Here is a 25625-nt window from a genome sequence, read left to right as displayed (position 1 = left end):
AAACATATAAGGCGAATTTAACATGTACTATGAAGAGGTTTAAGGTTTGAAAGATCTAAAAACCTAATAATATAATAATATCATATCTTATAGTAAACATGTAACGCGAATTTAACATGTACTATAAAGAGTCATAAGGTTTGAAAATTGTTTCTAGCTCTTTATATCATTGTAATGATGTATGTGAGTAATTTTTCCTATTAGAATGGAAAGTTTTCCGTAAGTTCGGTTAGTAAGCGAATGGTTTTTATTTGTTTTTGAGGGAAGTAGAAAGTTTTTTGATGTTCATTGTTCTTGAATTGAGAACATTCGTTCTTAAAAACCGTGTAATTACATTTTGGTATAAATGTTCTTAATATTAGAACGAAATTGTGAGATAAGAAAAGTTAAATTAAGTTTATTTAACAACTTTTAACTACTGAACTAATAGTTTATTTGTTGTGATATACAATGTACACAAATACCGCCAATTCAACTTAATTCGAGGAAAATAAAAACATTTTCAACCTAAAAATGTCGTTCTATTTTTAAGAACATTTTCAACTCAAACGAGAACGTCCAAATTTTCTCTGTGTAGATACTGATTAAGATTATAAGTATATAGTTATTACTTATTATTAATTAATCTATATTTTTTATAGATACCGATATAGATTATAAATAAATAAATAGCATATCCTAAGACATTTCTCCTTGGTACGACTTTCCATATATTTTTTCAAGTGCACAAAAGTCAGAGGCAGCTAGGAAATGCAGTCAAGCAAATGCACGCGGGGGGTGGTGGGGGTTTTGGGTTAGAGGTGCGGGTTCAGGGGCGGACAGGGGAGGGGGGGGGGGGGGGAAGGGCAAAAAGGAGAGGGGGAGGCCAAGATGGCTGCGGCAAAAATTAATCAAAACATTGCATAAAGGCAGCAAAAATAATAACAATAACAATGTAGAACGTCAGGCAGAAAGTAGAGAGACGTTGACAGCAATGCCACACCCCACACCCCAACCCCCGCCACCCCCCCCCCCTACCTGCACCACCACCCCCTTCTTAGCCACCCCCCTTGCACCACCAACGAGATGATGATGATGATGACGACGCCACTGACACAAAAGCAGCAAACAACTGTCGACAAGGATCTCATTTGTTATACTGATTATGTTGGCGCCTTCCAATGAGAGACAGAGACAAAGACAGAAAGGGAGCGACAGGGACGGCGATGGGGGGGGGGGGGGGGGGGGGGGGGGGGGGGAACATGGGCGGGGTACAGATGCAGGGGGGGTTGGGCTGGGCTGGGCACGTCAGCATCCTGAAATTGCCAAACAAAAAGGACACCAAAATTCGATTCACATCGAATATCCCTCCAAACTGAGACATTTTTCGGGCTTTATTTGCTGTAACGTGGACAAAAACGGTTATAAAACTTCAAGGATACTGTTATGGACAGCCAACAGTCCGAAATATTCAGCACCGCCACTTTCCGATTGTTTTCAAAAAACCAAATATTTTTATCGCATTTTTCTTAAGGGGTTACATAATGTTTTTTTTTGTGAAAATAAGGTTTGACATTCCTAATTCCGACCTTGTTTCGCAAAATGATTGCTAAAATACCTTGTTTGTTTAGGTCGTAAAATAAGTAGTAGGATTTCACGCAAAAAATACCATTATTTTTTGCAGTTTTTCAATCGTAACTTGGTCAAAACGAGGCGCACAGCTGAAAGACTGACTGTTTTGAGCAGCTAACAACCTAGGCTTCCGATCCCCATCACATTCCGGGAAATCGATTTTTTGACTAAATTTAACATTTTTGATAAGGGGTAACATCGTCTATTTTTGCGACAATCGGTCAAAAATTTAAGTTTCCAGGTGTGAATGCCAATCGATTGGAAATTTAATTACGAGCTCAACGAGGTATGACATTTCATATTCATGATTTTTACTCTTTTTATTAATTTTAATTTTATTTTTATTTCATTCATCATTCATCATCATTTTAAATCACTATTAGTTTAAATACTATGATTTTTTGCGAAAATGGGTCAAAAAATAATATTTCCAGGTTTGAATGTCAATCAATTGTGGATTTAACTACGAGCTCAACGAGGTATGACATTCCCTATTCCGACCTTGTTTCGCAAAATGATTGCCAAAATACATAGTTTTTTTGGGTGTAAAAAGAGGTAGTAGGATTTCAAACAAAAATATCCCAATTAAAAACTGGAGAAAGAATAATACATTTTTTATTTATTATTCTTATTTAACAACTTTCCATACGTCTAGAAGGGTCAGTCAGTGGAATATTTAAACGCCACAAAAATACACCAAAATAACATGCGCAACGTACATTTAAGAGCTTTAGTTCTATCATTGTATCGAGTTTACATATTTAGATATTCACCCCCGGACCACAAATGCCATCGAAAACAAATCAAAACCAAATCAACACAAATAAATCAGCAAACAAAAAGGCAGCAAGCTGAAAAGTTAATTCATGAATCAAAGAGCATTCGGGGCCTTGAACTTGAACAACAATTGTTGGATTATCAAATCAAAAACGACAAAAAAGCGGAAAAGAATGAAAAACAAGTCGAAAACCACCGGCTGGGGTGAAAAGGGGGAGGTTAGTGCAATTAATTAAAAAGCTAGATTCACACACACTCGCCGGCAGACAAAAAAAGACCACATGTGTGTGTGGAAAAAAGGCAGAAAACTTTGCACAAATTAAAAAAAAAAATAGCAGAATGGTCGACTGTGCATTCGATTCTATTCTTATTCCTGAACTCACTCTCTCTTTTCTTCAATTTGCCCTTTAATTGCCGATATCTTTGATTTTATCCAGAGCAATACTCGTACCCAATTTAGGGATAGCAAAGTTTTATATTTATTATAATATTTTAAATTAATACTCAAAATCCAATAATTTTGAAAGCCCATTTTATAAAACACACTACAGTAACGTTTACTATATTCCCATATCAAATACAACCTATAATATTTCATAAAAAAATTAATAAAAGAAATCTTTACCAATCGTTAGTGATTTCCAGTGACTTATTAAATGGAAAATAAATTAACTAGTTTAAAAAATCACAAAATAAACATAGTTTTTTTATTAAATATTATTAAAATTTCACAAAAAAACGTCTCTTTTATAACTTTAGAACAGAGTATTCTGAGTTTTACGCCAAGCAAAACTTCCTTTGTCGTTGTTCTTGTACTCTTGTAGTTGGTTTCGTGTTTTTTTCTGATTGAATTGAAAACATTTTATGCATTTGATTTAATCAAAAGAAAAATAGAATGCAGTCAGGTTCACCAGGGCCGTAAGAGAGAAAAAAAAAAACAAGAAAAAAGGGGGTGAACGGTAGCGAATGGGGGGTCAAAGGGGTCGGGGGTGGTGGGCATTGAAATGAAATGCAAAATGGCATTCATTCATGCAATTTGCATTGTTTGACGGTCCCCGGACGCAGTGCAACAAGAACATCAGCAACAACAACCATAGAGGCCGAATAAACCCATCCACTTCCGATCAGTTCGACACCCCCTCCGCCCACCGCCCACCGCCCACCGCCCACTCGGCCACCCACTTTGCCACCCACCCCCTCGGAAGGCCGACCGTTTAGTCAGCCACCTGTGCCCATCGCAAACAATAAAACTGCAGGAGAAAGCCCAATGACAATACAAAATAAGGCGAAAAATTGAGAATCAGTTTTAACCATTAAATGATTTTTAATACATTATTAAATATTTAATTTCAATTATTTTTGAATAAGAAAGAAATCTTACATTTTTATCTCATGTTTCAACTACATTCTCACAAGTCTAAGTTAAAAAAGAACTTAAGATGGTCTCATCATAAAAACATCATCATAAAACAAGTGAAAGAGACTCGTTAGCAGATAATTATAGTCAATTTTGTGGTACTGAACAAATAATATTTATATCTTAACTTAAATAAATTAAAATTCAAACTTATACTGCCTAAAAGTGTATTTTAATTAAGAAATTAAAAGAACGAGTGAAGTAGAGCCTAAAAAATATATAATTTTATAAAACTGAACATAATATATATTTATCAAAATGTAATTAAATTAGTACTCAAACTAATAGTGCTTAAAAATGTAACTAAGTTAAGGAATTGATAAAAAGAGTAATAAAGAGCCTTAAAAAATATATAATCATAATTTAATCAAAAAAGAAGTAAACCTAATACTGCTTAAAACATTAATCAAATTAAGGAATCAAAAGAAAGAGTTAAGTAGAGCCTAAAAAAATTAGAAATATAAAAATAATATTTTAATGTATTATGTAAAGTTATGTAGTGATTGCATCATATATACGAAACCGTGATTAAATGAAATCAAAAAGGCTAAGGCCATTCCCTTGGCCCCCCAAAAAGACAAAACCCAAATTAACTTTTCCTATAACTTTGCATTCGCACACACATGCCTACCCCCAATTCTGCAGCCCAACCCCAAAGGAATCATATGACAACCCCTAGGGCCGCTGACCTCAGCCACGCCCCTTTTTCCGCGCCCCTTCCCCTTTTGGCGAAGCTGCAACTTTTTGCGCTTGCTTTTTGTTTGCATTTTCTCTGCTGATTTTCATTTTTTTTTTTATTTCCAGCTCTTGGTTTTTTGTGTAATTTATTTGCCGTTTTGCTTGTAATTTGTTACAGTTTTTTAATCTTGCATTGTTCTAAGCAGCAGCATCCAGGGGCGGGGCTTTCAAGGGGGGGCAGTCAACGCTGACTGACGCAACCGGAATGAAGAACCTGGCGGCTGACGGACTCGGCACTTGCATTTGGTTCTGGGTCCTGCACAGAAAAGAAATTATGTAATTGTAGGTTCCATACTTGGGGGTCTTTAAAACACATTTCCCAAAAAGGTCTCAATCTTTTGAAGTAAAAAAAAAACATACATATAAACTGTTATATACTCTCTTTTAAATCTAACTCACCAAAAAATATAATATGATTACTCTAGAATTTTTTGTATATCACATAATTTACGGTTCCTGGAATATTAAAAAAAGTATTTTTTTTCCAAGTGTATAAGGGTCCCACACTTAGTGGTATTTAAAAATCATTTCCCAAAAAGTTCTCAATCTATTCGAGTAAAAAAAACATACATATAAAGTGTTTTATATTCTCTTTTAAATCTAATTCACCAAAAAATAAAAATAGATTTTTCTATCATATCATTTACAGTTCCTAAAATGTAACAAAAAAATATTATTTTTCCAAGTGTAAAAGGGGCGTGACTCAGGAGGCGGTGTGGAGTGCAGGGTGAAGGGGGAGGGGGGTGGGGGGAAGCAGCCGCAATGTAATCAACATCATAATCAGAGGCGACGGACCCCGACCCCCGCCCATTTCTATACACTTACACATAATTACAAATTCTAGAGTTACATTAAATTCTATTCTAAATTCTATTCTAGTTAACTTTACATTTGATATATATAATTAAAGGTAGAAAAATACCAAAACATTGGGATGACAACTTTACTAGTATATAACTGTATACTGTTAGAAAAACGAAAGTAAAGTTTTTAAAAAGTAAATTGTTTTGACTTTTTGGTATTACCGGTATTACAGTAATATTATTACTTAGGACCCGTAAAAATATTTAGTCATAATTTTTAAGTTTTATTATGTATTTTTCAAAAATAATCATAACTTTATAACTAATTTAAAATCTTTATAAAGAAATAATGAAAACCTTAACGATTAATGGGATGATAAGCGACAATGTTTTAGAACACCCCATGTAGAGATCTTTTACGCCATGTTTAAGATCCCTTAGGATCCCCTGACAGATTTTCGCCAGTGCATCCGCATCTGTGCATCTGCATTGTCCTGGAGCGACAGGAACAGATGCAGCTGCTCCTCATCACGACTTTACCCACTTCCCATATCCATATCCATATCCCTCTCCAGATCCTGCTCCATCTCGTCCTGCTGATTCCCTTTCAGGACCTGATGTCCGAGTTGGGGAAAACTCATTTGGTCCGCCCACATGTGTAAATTTCTAGAGATGAGCAAGTCCAAAGTGCATATAAGTTTTATCTAACCTCAATTACTAACCAAAATTGTAATTACAATCCTAAAACGATGATACTTATATAATTAATTTTTATTCATATTTATAGTTGGAACTTTGATGAAATAACTGATACATTTTATATTAATTTAAGGCTTGACAAATATTTAATTATAATTTGCACATATTTATATGGTGGTTATTGGAAAAATTGTGAGTTTTTATATATCAGCGATTATTTAAATGTTTCATGGGTCGAATTTGATTCATTTTTTTAAGTAACTACTTAAAATCAGTAAAATAAATTTAGATATTTAAAAAATTATAGGCTTAACGGATTGTTTAGAAATCCTATCAAAAATATCAATTGTGGTGATTATAAAGACCGTGGTAAGTATTGAGCCCGTGGTCTATATCGCTTCACCCGCACGTGGTGGGTTTTGAGACCGTGGTGAGCAATGAGTACGTGGTGAGTATTGAGACCGTGGTGAGTGATGATATTGTGGTGAACAAAGCTATTTCAAACTATTTAAAAAATTATAAGCTTAACGGATTGTTTAGAAATCCCATCAAAAAATCAAATGTGGTGATTATAGAGACCTTGGTGAGTATTGAGACCGTGGTCAGTATTGAGACCGTGGCGAGAGATGGTGAAGAAAGCGAATTCAAACTATCGCTTCACCCGCACGTGGTGGGTTCTGAGACCGTGGTGAGCAATGAGTACGTGGTGAGTATTGAGACCATGGTGAGTGATGAGAATGTGGTGAAGAAATCGAATTCAAACTATAGCTTCACCCGCACGTGGTGGGTTTTGAGTCCGTGGTGAGCAATGATTACGTGGTGAGTATTGAGACCGAGGTGAGTGATGAGAATGTGGTGAACAAAGCTATTTCAAACTATCGCATCACCCGCATCCATATGCATATCCATCCCAATCGCCCGATTACAGCACTAGCACGTACTCTTTTTTAATTATTATGATTTTACATTCTAAACACAGAACGCACACATGCTCACGGGCAACAACAATGGGCCTGGGCCCAAGAATAAAGAGCGAAGGCGGCGCTATCGCATAATTCAAAACTCATTTGGAAGGCGCACAAAAGGCGCCCGTGGAATTAAAATGGAAATGGAATTGGAATCCAAGCCAGCGACCACATAATAATACATATTATTAATAAAAAGAGAGAGAGAGAGATGCCTGGGCAGGAACCATATAAGAACTAGATGTGCGAATGCCGAATACAATAAAATAATAATCAACAATGCCCAGTCGCACACACAAATAATGTTTTTCCTTTTATATTTTTTATTTGTTTTCAACGCTTTTATCGAAATCATAATGAGGGTGGAAGAACAGTGCGTTTCACGGCTGTAGTGATGGTTGATATATGTACTTGATATTGATATTTTCTGTTGTTTTACAATTTTAAACACTGTTTCATATTCTGTAATTGTATTATATGGGTGTTGGGTTCAAAAAAATCCTGAAGGATATACAAATACAATAATAAACAATTTGGGGATTACAAATATAATACACAATATACATTTTTTTTATGGTTCCGAGTTGATTTAATAATTTTCAAGCTTAAATACTTTTTACATGTGCTTTTATAGTCACGGGATGAACTGTAAGTTCGACTGCAAGATAATACATATAAGTAAAAATAAATGCGAAAACAAATATAACTCATAGACAAAGAGGCAATAATAAAAAGCACCCATATTATTTCGTAAGCATTTTTTAAGGCGATTGTGTTTGCTGATAACTAGCAAAAATTATTAAACGATGGTTTCATACAAAGCATACGCAAGTATTTCAGTGATCTTGATGCAAATTTCATGATGTTGTTATATCCTAGTTTTACTTTCCATCGAAACCGATAAGATATGTGCTATCAGGTTTTACCAGTCAATTTCTAAAGCGCCTGGTCAATAGACGTGTAAAACGAGTAGCCAAAAATGGATGAGACCAAATACTTGTTTAACGAATGTTGCTTATCAACGTAAAGCTTATTAATTGAGGAGCGTTTCTAGGAACTAGTTGATAACAGCGAATTTCGGCAAATTTGTTGAGAACCTGTTTCCTTTGCCTGACTGTTAATTAAACACATATTTTTAACATATCTAATAGATTAGGTCTTTAATAATAAAGTTCATATGAAAAGTAATTGTAATATTGTATTGTAATATGTAGCTCTTATTTTCTGACTCCAAAGTTTACATTATTTGTCATATATTTTAATGAGTGTATAGAAATTGAATTGGTCAAAAAAAAAACATCAGCTTGTTTTCCAGTGAATACAACTCATAAGAATTCCCATAACTTATGTATAAAATATTTTTTATAGACAGTTTCCGTATTTCGTGTGAATGGTGGTCGTTTCAGTTTTGGTGTTTTGCTCGCTGGCAGTTTTGAAGCCCCGATATTTGTTGCTGTTGCGGTTCTTGCTCCGTATATATTTATATATATATATAGTTATTTTCCCATTTTATCACTCACCCCACGACTTCCGTATGTGGGCCACTCGCCAGGGGGTGGGGATTTATGTCAAAGAGTGGGGGATATGCTGATTGCAAGCTCTACACAGGGAGAAAATGTGTGGAATTGTTCTGGGCATAAATAAAGATGAAGTCAGGATTTTGGGTATAACTTACATGGAACTTTTGCATTTTTATAACACTTGCTTTTGCTGTGGAATATATTTATAGATCAAAATTGTGTATCAAAGGATCTCACTTAATTATGCTATGTTTTGCTACTGCTTTGCGATATGTGCTAAAAAGTATCATAATGATAGATAAAAATTCTAGATCAAAGGATGTTATCTTACATATATTATTAGAGATGTCCTATATAAATGAATTCAATTTTTTTTGGACTTTGAAACTGATTAAAAATAATTAAAAGTATGAGACTGGTTTTAAAAAGACTGTTTAAATATACAAAATAGTTTAAATAATTTTTTTTAATTTTGAAATGGAATTTAAATAATTTTTTTTTAATTTTGAAATGGAATTTAAATAGTTTTTTAAATTTTGATATGTAATTTAAATAATTTTTTTAAATTTTGAAATGTAATTTGTTCAAAATAATCAAAAGATTATGACTATCTTGCAAGGGATCTTTAAATAAACATGAATGTCATAAAAGAATTTGAAAAATATTTTTTAATAGAAGAACTTAACTTTTTGAGAGTAATCAAAAAAATGATTTTGCAGATATACTGCTGCATACCAAAATGCAAAAGTATATTTGTCAACGAAAGGACCTCGTTTTTTCGCTGTGTAACGCAGTCGCTCTTTTTAATTTTACTCTACTCTCTCTCCCTCTCTTTCGCCTCGCTCTCTCTCTCTCTCTTCAATATAAGCGCGGCTTGCTGTTGTTGTTGCTGCCGCGTCGCTGCCGCTACGCTGCAAGTGAAATTTCGCCGGATTTATTTTATTCGTACTTCCCCGCGTCGCTTTTCGATTTCAGTCGCAGCTTTTCAGTGTCGCTGTGCGCGGCGAGCGGGCAAGCGGTGGGCGGTACTCATACCCAGTTAAATACCAAAAAATTATAAAAGCGGGCGGCGCAGCCGAGGAAGCCGTTAGAAAGGAACGATGCGGTTCAGCGGCTACAACCGTTATCAGTGCTTCTGCTCGGCGGTTGCCTCGCTTCTGCTCTGCTTCGCGGTCGGCGCTGCGCTGACGCGGGCAGACGACGTCGACAGCGACGCCGGCGGCGCCAGCAGGTTTGTGTCCTCGCTAGCAAGGGAATCGCAGCAACAAGTGAAATTTATAAAATACAATTAAATTGCTTGCAAAAAAAAAAAGTAATCCTGTGCCTTCTTATGTGGAAATTTAAAATATCACTTGTCACCAGCAGGCAGCAGAATTGCCACAATAACAATTTCAATTATAAATAAATCTAAAAGAACTGTGCCAAATGCCATTAGAATGCTAATTTGCAATCAACCGCATCGGGTTTGGGTCCCTGCTAGACAGGAAATGGCTGCAACAACAACAACAGCAACAAGTGAAATCAGGCTCATGAAAATTAAAAAATAAAAAAACAGCTGAAAATGCCACTGTGTCAAATTTAATTAAAATACTTTCGTTCAAACGATTTTCTTAAAAATGAGTTGTCACAAAAAAAACTTGGCAAACTAACAAAAAACAAACTTTCTACTCAAGACCATATTTCATTTAAAAACAATTATTTACTTTGTGTTGTTTTTTTATATTTTTTGTTGAGTGAATACATTTAATTGATATTAAGCTCCTTGTTTTTTTTGAGTTATTATAAAGTGAAGAACATGGCAATACAAGATATGATTAGTACTGAATCACACAATCCATGTTCATGGAGTATAATGAAAACAACTAATCAAGAAGTTATTTTTCCTCCGTTTATTTCTTATCTAAAAAGATATAACATAATTGCTAGCTTTTGCATAACATCCGAAAAAATGAATAACTATAACGGACTTATTAAATTTTAAGGTTGTCATATTTTTTTAAACAATTAAAAAACTATTATATTTAATATTCATGATTTAACTAAAATGATCACTTTACAAAGAAAGAAAAATAAATAAAATAAGAAAGCCTTTATCTGTACCTAAAAATATGTAGTTCCATTTGTTTTTCTGCAACTTCCTCTATAAAGCGAAAAGCCCTTTTTGCTAGGAATTGCGAAATTCGAAAACAAAAATGAAATATATATACATATGTACATATGTATAACTTTCTTTTAATCCGAAAAGGATAATTTCAGCTTAAATGGCATTCTGATATTACGGACTTAGGATTAACATACATTTTGTTACTATAACCATTTAAACACCTACCACTTGATTGCTTTAATAAACGCTCTTTCAAATGGAACTACATATTTTTCAAAACAGATAAAGTAAACCTTTGCATACGTTTTTTCAGTTTAAACCCTACTTTTTGTTTACCTTGAAAATAAGAAAACGAACTGTCCTTAAAAAACGAAATTTTAATTTAAAAAAAATGTCCTTAATAAATATTATTTTTCCAGTAATTAGAATAAGGAATATTAGATATTTTTTAAAGAAAATCGGAAATACACAATCTATAAAACATGCTTAAGACAGCGTTTTTACTATGTTTTATAGGGAAAGGGACAGACTTTCTTATGTAGAAGACCACACCCTTAACAATACATATCTTATAATATAGCTTTACAAATTTAAAAAATTCCTGAATGTGGTTTGGGAACTATGTATATAACTTATTCAGCATAGAATTAAAATTACATATCCAAGGCTAAATATTATCAAGTTCTGAGACCTATATTTAAAATATACTTTACCCCCTTGATTCCCAGGAAGTGGCTATGCAGCCGAACGGACATATGCACCTCGGAGGCGGAGAAGGTGACCGGGCTGCAGTACGCGCCGGAGATCTTCGAGAGCCAGCGTGACTGCCGACTGTCCTGCGGCAAGTACGGGGCCATCTGGCCGATGCCCACGGGCAAGGAGTGCACCATTGCGCACGGCCGGGTGCGGTTCGATCCGTGGAAGGTGCGCTTCCATGTGGTGGCGCCCGGCGAGGCGGCCACCCAGTTCCTACGGGAGACGAACCGACTGTTCGTCTCGAATCTGCTGAAGGAGTGCATCCGCAACTGCACGCTGGAGAGCAGCAAACAGATCCTGGTCAGGTCCACGGTGACCAACGATAGCCTCACCCTGGACTGGCCCACGGACGAGAGCTACGCCCTGGTGGTGCGCACCACGGACACGGCCACCTTTGTGGACATCCAGGCGAGCACGGTGTACGGAGCACGGCATGCCTTCGAGACGCTGAGCAACCTGGTCACCGGCAGCCTGTCCAATGGCCTGCTCATGGTGACCCGGGCCAATATCACCGACCGTCCGGCCTTTCCCCATCGCGGGGTGCTGCTGGACACGGCCAGGAACTTTGTGCCGCTCAAGTTCATCCGCAGTACCTTGGATGCCATGGCGGCCAGCAAGCTGAACGTGCTCCACTGGCATGTGGTCGACACGCATAGTTTTCCGCTGGAGATCACCAGGGTGCCGGAAATGCAGCGCTATGGAGCGTACTCCTCGTCGCAGACGTACTCCCGCCAGGATGCCATCAACCTGGTCAAGTACGCCCGCCTGCGTGGCATTCGCATACTGATCGAGATCGATGGGCCCTCGCATGCGGGCAATGGCTGGCAGTGGGGTCCTGCCGCCGGACTGGGCAACATGTCCGTGTGCCTCAATCAGTCGCCCTGGCGGAGATTCTGCGTGCAGCCGCCATGCGGCCAGCTTAATCCCCTCAACGATCACATGTACGCCGTGCTGAAGGAGATTCTCGAGGATGTGGCCGAGGTGGGGGCGCCAGAGGAGACGCTGCACATGGGCGGCGACGAGGTTTTCCTGCCCTGCTGGAACAACACCGAGGAGATACGCGACGGAATGCGAGCACGCGGCTACGATCTCAGCGAGCAGAGCTTCCTGCGCCTGTGGTCACAGTTCCACCAGAAGAACCTCAATGCCTGGGACGAGATCAACGAGCGCATGTATCCGGGCATCAAGGAGCCCAAGTCGGTGATCATCTGGTCCAGCCACCTCACCAATCCCCGCTACATCGAGGCCTATTTGCCCAAGGAGCGATTCATTATTCAGACGTGGGTTGAGTCGCAGGACGCCCTTAACCGGGAGCTCCTGCAGCGGGGCTACCGGCTGATTGTGTCCACGAAGAACGCCTGGTACCTGGACCACGGATTCTGGGGCAGCACCTCGTACTACAACTGGCGTACGGTCTACTCCAGTGGCATGCCCGTGGGACGCAGCCAGGATCAGGTTCTCGGCGGCGAGGTGTGCATGTGGAGCGAGTATGTGGATCAGAACTCACTGGGTATGTAGCTCCTAGACGTGCGTACGTGAGTATGCCAACTAATCATCCTCCAATCCCTTCCAGAATCCCGCATCTGGCCGCGAGCCGGAGCAGCAGCCGAGCGCCTGTGGTCCAATCCCAAATCGTCTGCCCTGCTGGCCCAGCGTAGGTTCTACCGCTACCGGGAGCGACTCCTGGCCCGAGGAATCCACGCGGACGCGGTAATTCCACACTGGTGCGTCCTCCACGAGGGACAGTGCCTCTGAATGGGTCACTCCCAGTTTAGTTTTAGTGCCAGCACCAGCACCGTGTACATACCCTTCAGTCTATGTTACTCTATTCATCAGTTATTGCCCATAAAGATCTGTTTTTAATCCCATCTGCAGCTGGCTTTGTGCTTGGAACACGGTTTATTAATCTTCACTTATAGTTTGTACATATAGGGTAACAAGTATTAAATTCCCAATACTAGTTGAATTCGATTTGATCGCGGTAGAATTGAAGCCTACTTGATGTAGCCCTCATCGATGGCGTGCTTGAAAATGTCGGCCAGGCGCTGCCGCTTGGCGGGCTCCTTGAAGAACGTGAGGTTCCAGATGTCAGTGAGAATGGCGTTCTCCTGGATGGCATCCAGATCGGCCACCTCCTCGTCCTCCATCATGGTCATGGGCAGCGATTCGATGCCCATTCCGCAGCCAAAGCGTCCAAAGTCCTTCAGCTCCTGCTGCAGCGATTCCCATGTGATGATCTCCTCGGGATCGCCACCCAGATCCTTGATCAGCTCATGGGCACTCTCCAGGTAGGCGCGCAACAGCTTCTCGTAGTGCTCCTCCCTCAACACCTGGCTGGTGCAGGAGTAGATGAAGAAGCTCAGGTCCAGGGCCAAGGAGGAGCATCTGGCCAGCTGGAAGTCAATGATGATAATCTCCTGCGATTCGCCCTGCTCGTTGTACTTGGTCAGGAAGTTGGGGGTCCAGCAGTCGCCGTGCCCGAAGACAGTCAGCTCGGAGCGAGTAGACACCAGATCGATCATGTCATCGAACAGCGCGGGCTGCAGGAAGTTGCCGGCCACGGTCTCGTACTTGCTGTCCGGATACACATGTTTGATGGCGTCCATGGCCACGTCCTCCGCCATCAGCAGGAAGCCGGTGTACCACTCGCGTGTGTGCTCGCCGTAATAGGTCTCCTCCAGCGAATCCGCCGCCTTCTCGAAGTTCTTGCTGTCCAGGGCATTGAAGGCCAGGGCCACGCCATGGTATCGACCCAGGGTGCGCATGGTTAGCAGAGCATCCTCCAGGGAAATGTAGTCCTGGCTGTAAGAATAATTAAATGCGGTTAAAGACTTGAAGTCACAATTAAAGTATAAGTAATGTGTTGGAAAAACTATATGGAATCTCGATTCTATATAAAAGTTATATACCATATTCATTTATTTATAGCTTTATTTTTTTCTAAACGATTAAAAATAAATATATTACCCGGAAATAACTTTAATTCCGTTATCGCTTCTAGAGAATAAAATTAGAAGGGCAGTCGATGTAAAAACCGATTTCCAGGATTACCAAACAAACAAGCAGATAAGATAAGGCAGATAGACCAACTCAGTCTATCAGTAAGCAATCAGTTCCATATTTGCTCGAATTACTCAACACTAATACATATTATAGATAATTGAAAATATAAATATGATTAAATATGGTTCCTATAACAAATACCCTTGTTGTTCTATATAGGTTATGAAGATAAGATGATCACTGATCAGTTGAAATCCAGGTGCTATGAATTAATGTTTTAGCTCTTATTCGGTTAGATTATAATCGAAATAATCGATGATATTGGAATTTAAAGTCTTGATATCAAGATAATATCACTCACCGCACGGGCGCCGTGTAGCCCTTGGGACCCACGTCCTCCAGGGCGATGAAATCGTTGACCCCGTCGCACAGGCTGGCCAGGCAGCGGGGATACTCCACGAAGGGCTTCTTGGGGGCGGGCTCCCGGGACTTCTGGAAGGCCTCGATGGCCGGCAGCACCTTGGTGTAGAAGTTGATCTCGTTGCGGAAGAATATCACCGAGCGGAAGAGGGCCCGGCGATGGAGATTGTCGGGCATGGCCTTCACGATCACCGAGACCTTCATCTCCTCCTCGTCCTTGCCCTGCTCGGAGTTCTTGACTCCGAAGACGGTGATGCGGAAGACGCGGCTCAGGTAGGCGTCGCCCTTCTTGCCACTGGGACCGAACTTGTAGGAGGTGTGGTGGGTGCCGCCCGCATTGCGGATGATTTCGTCCAGCGTGGCCTCCGTGAACTTGTCCGAAATGTCCGCGAAACTGGGAGAGGTGCTCATCTTGCTGGCGTTTAAAGTGCGTCTGTCGCTGCCGAAGATCTCGATATGCTATTTGTAACGAATAAACTATTTCAGCGGGGCGATAGCACGGCGTAATCGGAAAAAAACTAAAATAGAAAAAGAAAAACGCAAATTAGAATGACAGCATTGACAAGACGATGCTTGTATACCCTTGTGAAAAAAATGAGATTAATTTGTCCGTCATAATCGTAAACAAAAAAAATATATAAGTAATTTATAGCAATACTTTCTTTGAAAAGTATAGACGCCCGATCGTCAGAATTTTTTAATATGATATGCCTGACCACGAAACAATGCAATTGCGAAAGTTTTATACCGCTATCTCTCACACCGAGTTAGTAAAAAGTAGTTTTTCCGGAAATTTACAATGCTCTTCGGAAGGGTATGTCAAAAAAAAAATATAAGAAAAACAAATTAGAATGACAGTTTTGACAAGACGATGCTTGTAGACCCTTGTGAAAAAATTAGATTAATTTGTCTGTCATCATCGTATACAAAAAATATATATGTAATTTATAGCAAACTTTGAAAAATATAGACGCCCGATCGTCAGAATTTTTGAATATGATATGCCTGACCACGAAACAATGCAATTGCGAAAGTTTAATACCGCTAGCTCTTACACCGAGTTAGTAAATAGTAGTTTTTCCGGAAATTTACAATACTCTTCGCGAGGGTATGACAAAAAAAAACCGAGCGGATAAGTTTGTTTACCGCTTTTTGTTTGGTACACGTATGTCGGTGCCTGCGCCGCTGCCGCAGTCGACGTCGCTGCCCGCACTTACCGGCCTTATAGTTCTTTTAGTTGACAAAAAAAATGAGTTAGTTTTTTGTTTTATGGTTTTTGACCTAGCGCCTTGGAAAACACAATGCGTTATGACCCGGATACGGCTCGCCGGCCCCCTTTTATACACAATTTTAAATGAAAATTGAATAAATGCACAGCTCACTTGATCAAAACACACACACACACACAGGTGTTTTGGAATGAAGAGGAGCCAGAGATGCGCAAGCCAGTTTCTGGCTGTTTTGTAGCCCGTGCGGCTTCTAGCCAATTATTTTTAGCTGGCTAGGGACAAATAGAGGAATTTAATTTACAAAGCAACAATTAATCGGATAATTTATTACATACATTTAGTATAATTAAAATTGTAATAGTACTCTTTTAAAATGGGATAAGAATTTAACTGAGGTCTTACGATTATATGACTGATATTTTATCGAAAAGGAAGTCGACATCAAGGCGGGAAATTTAAAATGATAATTGGCCTAATAGCTAGGGGATGGGGATAGTAGGTTCAATGAACCTGGTTCATAGACACGGATAAAAAAGTGTACACCCACCAAAACTAACTTAAAATATTACTAGTTTATGTACCAATAGCCATCTCTAGTTTTCTAGCTATGTTATGTACAGTGATTACCCATCACTAAGCAGCTGACTGCGTCAGCCCGCCAGTGTTGGAAAACGTAACACTCCGTGTTGGAAAGCGCTGTCAGATTTGCACGTGTGCCGCTTGGCACTCACTGGACATTTGTTATTTTATTGTTTTACTCACAAATAACCCAGATAATCCGCAGCAATGACGGCCGTGGAGCCAGGGACAAAGAAGAAGCGCATCTCGAAGAAGAACAAATCGGCGTGGCGCAAGACAGACATCCAGGATGTGGAGCAGTTCCTCGAAGATCAGCGCCAGGAGGAGCGCATTGGGTGAGTGTGGTGTGGTTGGGTAAACAATGTGGAATCCGGGAGCTCAACTGGCTGTTCCAATCTTTGCAGCACCTTCACGGACAAGCAGGATGAGGATCTGTTCGTTTTGGACACCAGCGCAGATAAAACAGCCAAGGCCGCCGTCCTGAGTGTGAAGCAAAAGAGGAAACTGAATGCCAAGAAACCGATGAGGAGCCACCAGGCGCTGGAGAACACATCCAAGGTGCAGGATCCCATTGTCAAGCGGTAGGTTTTTCGGCTGTCCCCGAGCACCAAATGTAGCATAAACTCACACGCCCATCTCTCCCATTGCAGCAACCATGTGCGCCAGAAAAAGAACGGACGCAACATCGAGCTGGAGGTCTGCAATCCCACCAAGCCGCGTCATCGCCAGGCCAACAGCGATCGCGCCTTGTACTACGAGAAGCTGGAGCAGCGACTGGCGGACAAGAAGAGCAAGAAGCTGGCCGTCGAGAAGGACATTTGGGAGGAGGTGGATTTCCGCGATGCGATTCCGGGACTCAAGGACAAGAAGGGCTGGATCAGTCGCGAACTGGCCCTGCACACAGCCGGGAATATTGGCAAAAAGGTGGTCAAAACGCACGCCAGTCTGCACCACAAGACCACCAAGGCCAAGTAAGTCAATGGTCTTCGTCACTGGCGATTATCACTGATTACATATTTCTCATTCTCCCCAGGAAATTCGAACTTCCGCATCCGGGCATGAGCTACAATCCCGCGCCAGAGGACCACCAAGATCTTATTTCAAAGATTGTGGAACGCGAGGAGGGCATCATCAAGAAGGAGCAGCACCTGAAGCGCGTGACCACCAGCATGTTCTCCAAGGTGACGCCCGAGGAAAGGGACCGGCGTCGTCTACAGGAGATGAGCCAGGGCATGGAGGAAGAGGAGGAGCAAGAGGAGGGCCAGCAAGATGAGGCTGGCCAGGCCAACGGAGAGAAGTCGGAAGAGAATGTGGATAAGCCATACCACACAGTTAACGCTCCCGTGGAGAACAAAAAGAAGAGCAAGCAAGCCCGTCGCAAGGAGCTCAAGCAGAAGGAACTGGCACGCCAAACAGAGCTCAAGAGGAAGCTCAAGCAACAGACTGCTGATCTGATACGGTAGGGATATAACTAGATACTGCCATCATGTGAAACAGCTTCAAATCTTTAATGTTTTCCCCCATCTAGCATCAAATCGATCCGTCACGAATTGGACGACGAGGAGGAGGACCTGAACGAGCTGAAGAAGCGTCGCAAGCAGCGCGCCGAGAAGGCCAAGTTCGAGCCGAAGCGTCTGGGGCGGCACAAGTTCGAGGAGCCCGATCTGGATGTCAATCTGCCCGAGGATGTGGCCGGCAATCTGCGCAACGTGAAGACGGAGAGCAGTCTGCTGAAGGACCGCTTCCACACGCTGCAGCGCAACAACATGCTGCCCACGACGAAGCTCGTCAACCGCAAGAAGGCCAAGGTCAAGCGATACGAGCGCAGCACCCACAAGGAGCCGGGCGTCAGCTACCAGGACCTCAAGGATCGGCGCAGGGCGGCCACAGCTGCAGCCAAGGCGGCTGCCGATATCAAGATATAGTTCAGTTATTAGGTTTCTTTTATTTTTAACGGAGCTTACAATATGTACTTTTCTATAGCATTAAAATCCACATTCTTCTTCCCCCCAAACACACAAAAAAAATGTCCTTATTTTGCTCTAGATCAGGGACTTGCCCTGCCCGCGTTTCTGTTTCGGATTGTTCTTCTTTTTCTTTTTGGAGAGCGGAGCGGCTAGGTCGCGATCCTCGGGCTGTTCGATGGGTCCATCCAGTCGCTTGACGCCACTAAAAAGAAAGAGAGAAAGCATAAGTTGTGAATTAAGTGATAGTTAACCACTGACTGAAGTATGTACATAATAAAAAGGAACCCTACAACTAGATGACAGTTTGATTAATTTAATTTAAAATGTAATCATATTTTATTTGACTATTTTTGTTAGTAATTACAAATTATTCGAAAGAGAACGCTCAGGACGCACTGCATCGGCGCACCTACCTCTTGACGGAGAGCAGCCCGCTGCCACCGCCTTTTCCGTTTGTCTCCAGCGCCTTGGACCAGTCCTCCTCGCTGCCCTTGATCTGGAACTCGTCCAGCTGCTCGGCCTTCAGTCGCTTCAGCTCCTTGCGCTGCTGCTTGCTCAGCTTCTGGGCCGTTTGATCCAGCTCCTTGTCGAGCGACAGGCTGAGCGGCTGCAGCTCCTCGCCCTTGGACAGATCCGCCTCCCTCAGCATTCCGCCCTCGATATGCTCCTCCAGAACGGATCGGAAGCACTGATTGCACCGTTTCATGGCATCGAAGAACTTGGCCAGCAACTGATTGCCCGGCATATTGAGCTCCAGGCCCAGGGCATCCACCGTCTTGCCCTGAACGCCCAGGGCCAAAAGGATGCCCTGCTGCACCAGATCCAGTTGCAGTCCCTCGATCCTGCCCTGGAAGTACAGCTGGGCGATGTCCGTGAGCAGATCGATGATCAGTCGGAACTCGGACTGCTGGCGGGCGTAGCTCTCCAGGCGCTGCAGATCGTGTGGCAGGAAGAACACATCCAGCATGGGCTTGTCCAGAACTGTCAGGGCACTGGCTTCCGTGTCCACCGATTTGTTCTTCAGCAGGGCCAAGCACAGTTTTGTTTCGAACTCCCGGAAGGTCTTGCCCATGAGCTTAAGGACCCTCCGGCGGAAATCCTGGTAGTACAGGCCCAGCCACGACGTCGTTGCGGGCGTGTGCAGCATGATGCAGCTGTGCTCGGCGGTCAGTTCGTTGGACTTCTGGCTCAAATACACCGGCACAAAGCCGGCGCTCTTCCAGAACTTCAGCAGGTCGGAAGTGAGGCCGTAGGAGGTGCCGATATAGTCTACGCGCTCAGGCAGGCGTTCGTGCAGGCGCTGCAAGAGTGTGGGTATCCGACTGCGAGGCCGAATCTGCTCCTTCAGCAGACTGAGCTCCTCCTCCTCCACCTCCTCGATACCTAGGCGGAAGTCACAGCGTTATAAGTATAAAGTAGTGTAAGTATTCAATCACTCTCACCTTTGCCGACATCCTGGCTGGCAGACGGGCCATCCTCCAGGTTGGTGTGCTTCCTCGCATAGTAGTCCTTGAGCAGCTGAATGGCCCGCTTGCCGTATCCCATCCTCTGGTAGTTCGGATGCGTGGCCACCCTCACGATACGCACGCCACACAGCTTGGGGAAGTCGCGATCGCCATACTGCTCGGCTATGTTCCAGGGTATCAAGTCGCCGGCCGCCTTCTTGCCCCGTCCCAGGGATTCGCTGATGCTCTGGGCGGAAATCTGGCCCTCTAGTGCCACTTGAATGACCACCAGTATCTCCGGCAAGGCGTCCATTCGCTGAACCGGACCCAAAAGGCAGAAGAGATGATGGGCCGGGGCATCGCTCATCATCTGCAGATCGTTGGGGGTGTTCTTGTAGTGCGAGGATACGTAAATAGAGACCAGGCGATGAAGGAAGGCCTCGGCCGCCTTGTGGTACGAGAACAGAGCGTCCCTGTCCACATAGTACAGTTCGCAGGCATCCGGCGTGGGGCAGCCCGAGCTAATGCTCGGCACCGTGCTGGCGTCCAGGCACAGCAGGTTGATCAGCCACTTCTCGATGTCGTCGTTCTCCTGGTAACGAATCGACTCCTCCAGCTTGAGCGGCGGCCTCGCGTTGTTGTCCTTCTGCAGCTGGGAGATAAGCTTCAGGCTCAGCGACCTGCCAGTGCCCTCGTATCCGTTGATTGTACTGGCCATGAACACCAGATACGGACCGATCATCTTCTTCACCAGCGGTAGGGGTATGGCAGCCGCCTCGTCGATCAGCAGCAGATCGGCGGCGTTCAGCAGATGCGTGTCGCTGGGCGCTATATACTGGATGGTCTGCCTACTGCTCCTCGTGATGTTGATCCTTATGATGGCCTTCTTGTAGTCGGCATTGGTGGAGCGTATGATCGTGTAGTCGGCATGCTCCTGGTATTCCAAGGCATCGAAGCCTTTAAGCACAAACTCAAACAGAGTGATCAAGTTCTCCGGGTGCGGCGAGGTCACATAAACGTTCACATAGCCAAAGGCCACGGCGGCGGCGATGGACAGACCCAGGGCAGCCGACTTGCCACGACCACGAGCCGCCGTCAAGGACATGGGCGGCTTCAGTTGCTTGTCGACCAGCGCCTCAATGAACTGGGCCACGGCGTTAGCCTGATCGTAGGTCTTGCAGAGATTGACCAGGGCCCCAGCTGGCTGTACGTTCAGCAGGCTCTCCTTTAGCTCCTTCAGGCTGCCCTCGTTGGGCGAACGACCGGCGCCAGCGGGCTAAAAGAGTGTGGGAAAGTGAATAAAATATGTATAAGGATTCCAAAGGTCAGCTTACATTCACGGGCTCCACGTTGATGGTCTTGGAGCTGAGTGGCAGCACGGTGAGGTCGTCGTTGACCACCAGGCAGCGCTTGCAATCCGCCAGGGAGAGAATCAGTCGCTCGTTGAAGCGACAGGTCACCGTCTGGTGGGCCTCCGTACGGAACCGCTTGTGCACGTCCATGCTCATGGTGAAGAGCTGCTTGAGGGACTGCAGCGTCTTCAGCAACAGGATGATCAGCCCGCCGCCCTCCACCGTCTCCACGGTCCGAGCCAGAAGATTGGGGGTCAGGGCCTCGAAGTCCTGCAGCACACAGACTCCATAGGTTCGTCCCAGGACCGCATGCGTCTCGGAGTAGTATCTGCCATGTATGGTGGTGGCCACGCGGAAGGAGTCAAACAGGTCCGCCTCGTTCACGTCCACTTTGCCCACGGCGATCTTCTTGGCGCGCTTCTTGCCATGACTGAAAGGTATGGAATGTTATTAAAATCGTGTTTACTTTAAGGCAATGATCATGGGAAACTTTTGTTATTATTGATAAGATGTTAATCTACTGTACAAGAGATCAATAGTTTGAGTCAATGAGTTGAAATTTGATACATAGATCCTTTTTAAGTCAATAGATTTGGCTTATAAATATGGGTAAACATGTCTTTTATGATTGGAGTCTTAAAAATGTGGTTTTATGAGGTTGTTACTGCACTGAAATAGCTGGATCATCATGTGGAACCTCTTTTTTGTATAAATCAGTAAGGGAACGCAGGTATTTTAATGTGTTAGCTTGGTTTGAGTGATTTGTTTCTGGAGATCGCCCGGGTTTTAAGGGTTTTAAGACCCTCCGGAGCCTTCAAGCCCATAGAAACCCACTTGGAAATGGCCTCGTCCTTGTTCTTGTAGCACCAGAGGACCGTGGGTCGCGCCTTGACTGTGGACTTGGTCAGGATGTCGTAGAGGATGGGGACCTGGTCGCGCGCCTTGTCCCCGATCACGATGAACATGGTCCGGTGGCCCAGCTTGACCCCGTTCTCGATCATCACGCGTATGCGGTTGTCTATTTTCTTCTTCACCATCCTGCGGCCGTGCTGTTTTTCACTTTTCACTCAAAAACTTCGGTTTTCCGAAGTAAATACAATGGAAATGAAAATGCTGCCGTTCAAAATGCACGTGTGCGGTTTAGAGATGGCAGGCCAGGCGATAGTTGTGATTCTGTTACTTTTCTGTTTGGGTCACGGTCACAGAAAGTCACGGAATGATTTCCATGTTTTCTTTTAGTTATTGCAAGCATTAATAAAGAGAAGAAAAAGTAATAAATTAAACTGGATGAGATTATTCTGGGTATTTTCGATACTGTTGAATTGCTGAATTGAGTTGAATATTATATATATACTTTCGCATTTAAATTTTTGATTTTTAAATATACTGTGCCTGAAAACTTTTCAAATAATAATTTGCGCTTAGAAGACCTTTATTTTTTAAATATATACAGTAATCTAGTGATTTAATATGCTAATTATTTAATTATTTATTTAATTTATTAATCAAAAAACATATTTTTAATTGAATAACTTCCTGCTTAATAAATGTGCTGCTCCCACAAATTATCTTTAAAATCACCGTTTCCAATCGATTAAAACTATCGCTAGGTGGCCCATCTCCAATTCCTACTACTACAATTTAAACTCATCACGTTTTCAGATCCAAACCAAAACAAACTGCTATTAAATTGCTGCCGGAGAGGGAGATTAGCAGATTAGCACACCGCCAAGATGTCCTCGTGGAAGAAGGCGTCCAAGAGCAACCAGAAGGTGCACCGGGAGCGCCACCAGCCGGAGGCACGCCAGCACCTGGGATTCCTCGAGAAGAAGAAGGACTACAAGAAGCGCGCCCTCGATGCCCAGAAGAAGCAGAAGACCCTCAAGCTGCTGTACCGCCGGGCCCAGAACAAGAATCCCGATGAGTTCTACCACCACATGATCAACTCCAAGCTGTCCAACGACGAGCACCGCGAGGAGGAGAAGCCGGACGAGCACACGCCCGAGCAGCTGGCCCTCATGCAGACGCAGGACCTCAAGTATGTGGTCATGAAGCGCACCGTGGAGCGCAAGAAGATCGACCGCCTGAAGGCCACGCTGGTGGATGTGGACGCCGCCGAAGGAAGCGGTGGAGCGGGCAACCAGCGGTACACCTTTGACGAAGAGGGCAAAATGTGGGCGGTCACCCTGGGCGAACGCCTCCAGGAAGCGGACAAGAAACCGGTGAGTGGGCAGCGTTCTGGTAACCATACTAATGTTCTTTCGGTTTATTTGAAGTAAGTGGTTTTCTCTGAGGAGAACATACAGTCTGGAGAAGGCTTTCTGATGATCTTTCAATAAGTAATGACTACATATGTAGCAAGGTTTCTTTGAGGAGATATACCAATCCAATCCCATAGATCAGGCTTTTGGAGGATTTTTCTCTTAGGACCGTTTTCTTGCCCGCATGCTTAACAAGAAGTAGATTTAAAACTTGGAAAACATGGAAATGTAGAGGTCAAGACCTACTAATAGTTTAACATGCGTACGAGAAAAAGGTCCTTAGTATTAGTATATGACATACAGACCTTAAATTATAGAAAATAAGCCTCGTGAAAATGCTTCTCAAGCCATGTAATTATGCAGAATCTTAACTTTCACTAGACGTGGCTTTATTTTAAGTTTCGTAATTTCTTTTTCACACAAAAGTTATTTTAACATAAGGATTCAATAATTGGCAAAGTAACTTGATAAACAAAATATGATCATAAATTAAAGGAAACGTAATTGTGGCATATTTTTAAACTTGAATGACTTACATACACTAATTGACAAGTTTGTCTCTGTCTTTTTTAGGAAACATCTTCAAACTCTACCAAACAGCAGCGCATCAACGAGCTGAAGAAACGAGAGCACCGTGAAAGGGAGCTCGCCATCGTCCAGCAGAAGATTCAGCTGAAGAACGCACTCAAACAGCCGCGTCTTCTGAAACCGAAGAAACTGAAGGGCGGAACTAAGGACAGCGCGCCCGTCTACCAATTCCGCTACGAGCGCAAGAAATAAGGCTTCTTTCTTTATTTTAATAAAGCAATTAAGTGTAAGTCAATCTTTCGTCATGTTTCAGGGGGATATATTATTGGCAATAAAAAAGCCTTGACAGTCTTAGCTGAAAAACAGAAACAACAGAACATGATATTAAGCTAGATTGGTTTTCGGCTGCAGAGCGTTGTTGAGATGGGCCTAGTTATATAGCTGCGATTAAAGACCAAGATGAGCTGTATGCCATAAAACCGAGACTTAGAAAGGTTTGGTATCATCTTGGTTTCTACGCTCTAGAAAATTATGGCGATTTCATTTCCTCTGCTTTGCTTATTTCGTTTTTAAGGTGGAATGCTGAACTGAAAACCCCAAAGTTAGTTACAATCTAAAATTATATTTCTACTATTTAGGATTGTTTCTGCGATCTTTAAAATGGTATTAAAGCTCCCCTAAAGTGTTATACGATTCGTTAAGCCTTGAATCGAACTTGTACCTAGCCAAGACACAAACCATTTAATTTTTAGTCCAAGTTTCGTTAAGTTAGGAACGCTTAGCCAATACACCAACCAGAGTTCTGATTTGTCCGTTGCACTTCAATGTATAAAATACGAATGCCAACTAAATAAAATATATAAACAACTTTAAAAATAAATAATAAATAAAAAAAAAACAAAAATACATTTATAGAAAATAAACAAACTTACCTAAATTTTAGTTAAGGGGTCTTACTCATCAGTACTTGATTTTAAATACTTTTTCTTTTCTGCTTTCTTTATGTTAGTAATAATTATGTATGTAAAAAATGTTATTGAATTCATATCAACCGCTTCTCAAAGGATGTTTTCTAATCGATCCCTCCGGAAACCCTATGTTTGATTTGTTTGAAGAAAGCAAGAGTTCTTCACCCAAACCGGTTGCACCCTTCACTTGTCCGCCGGATATTTTGGGAATCGGAAACCGCAGGCGACAGACGTACGGGCAAACATTCCCCGCATCCTCCCATTGTTTTTGCCCGCCGGTCCTTGTTTCCCTCGATAAGAACATATGACACCATTTTGATGAGTCGCGCATTTTGGCTCGCCAAATTATGCATAAAATAGATGCCTGTGTTGACACTTTCCACAACAATAGCTGGATCTGGTGGATCGGGATTGGGATCGAAGGAACGGGGATGGAAAGGGATGGGATGGCATTGGGATCGGTGTTGTGCAGCTCACCTAATC

At 42.6% G+C, this 25625-nt stretch overlaps 5 protein-coding genes across 5 annotated transcripts; 3 read left to right on the top strand and 2 right to left on the bottom strand.

Moving 5' to 3' along the window:
• The first annotated feature begins 9515 nt into the window (after window positions 1-9515).
• On the top strand, window positions 9516-13258 carry LOC119558251 (chitooligosaccharidolytic beta-N-acetylglucosaminidase). The gene is made up of 3 exons (XM_037871577.1): window positions 9516-9761; window positions 11363-12900; window positions 12964-13258. Exons 1-3 carry the CDS (start codon window positions 9631-9633, stop codon window positions 13143-13145), a joined length of 1851 nt encoding a protein of 616 aa, XP_037727505.1. The 5' UTR covers window positions 9516-9630; the 3' UTR covers window positions 13146-13258.
• Window positions 13259-13260: 2 nt separating this feature from the next.
• On the bottom strand, window positions 13261-16184 carry LOC119558253. The gene is made up of 3 exons (XM_037871580.1): window positions 16031-16184; window positions 14755-15331; window positions 13261-14192 (listed from the first exon to the last, which is right to left on the bottom strand). The coding sequence occupies exons 2-3, from the start codon at window positions 15222-15224 to the stop codon at window positions 13385-13387; spliced, it is 1278 nt and encodes a 425-aa protein (XP_037727508.1). The 5' UTR covers window positions 15225-15331; window positions 16031-16184; the 3' UTR covers window positions 13261-13384.
• Window positions 16185-16723: 539 nt separating this feature from the next.
• On the top strand, window positions 16724-18635 carry LOC119558252 (ribosome biogenesis protein NOP53). Its single transcript, XM_037871579.1, has 5 exons — window positions 16724-16956; window positions 17026-17202; window positions 17272-17592; window positions 17655-18080; window positions 18150-18635. Exons 1-5 carry the CDS (start codon window positions 16829-16831, stop codon window positions 18544-18546), a joined length of 1449 nt encoding a protein of 482 aa, XP_037727507.1. The 5' UTR covers window positions 16724-16828; the 3' UTR covers window positions 18547-18635.
• Window positions 18632-22517, bottom strand: LOC119558250 (RNA cytidine acetyltransferase). The gene is made up of 5 exons (XM_037871576.1): window positions 22220-22517; window positions 21368-21815; window positions 20031-21309; window positions 19002-19971; window positions 18632-18790 (listed from the first exon to the last, which is right to left on the bottom strand). The coding sequence occupies exons 1-5, from the start codon at window positions 22420-22422 to the stop codon at window positions 18664-18666; spliced, it is 3027 nt and encodes a 1008-aa protein (XP_037727504.1). The 5' UTR covers window positions 22423-22517; the 3' UTR covers window positions 18632-18663.
• Window positions 22518-23008: 491 nt separating this feature from the next.
• Window positions 23009-24464, top strand: LOC119556630 (probable U3 small nucleolar RNA-associated protein 11). Its single transcript, XM_037868955.1, has 2 exons — window positions 23009-23607; window positions 24220-24464. The coding sequence occupies exons 1-2, from the start codon at window positions 23119-23121 to the stop codon at window positions 24424-24426; spliced, it is 696 nt and encodes a 231-aa protein (XP_037724883.1). The 5' UTR covers window positions 23009-23118; the 3' UTR covers window positions 24427-24464.
• Window positions 24465-25625: the final 1161 nt, after the last annotated feature.

Source organism: Drosophila subpulchrella, chromosome X (assembly GCF_014743375.2).
Source record: "Drosophila subpulchrella strain 33 F10 #4 breed RU33 chromosome X, RU_Dsub_v1.1 Primary Assembly, whole genome shotgun sequence".
Taxonomy (NCBI): Eukaryota; Metazoa; Arthropoda; class Insecta; order Diptera; family Drosophilidae; genus Drosophila; species Drosophila subpulchrella.
The sequence above is the reverse complement of the archived record's forward strand: the minus strand, read 5'-3'. Positions and strand labels throughout refer to the sequence as shown.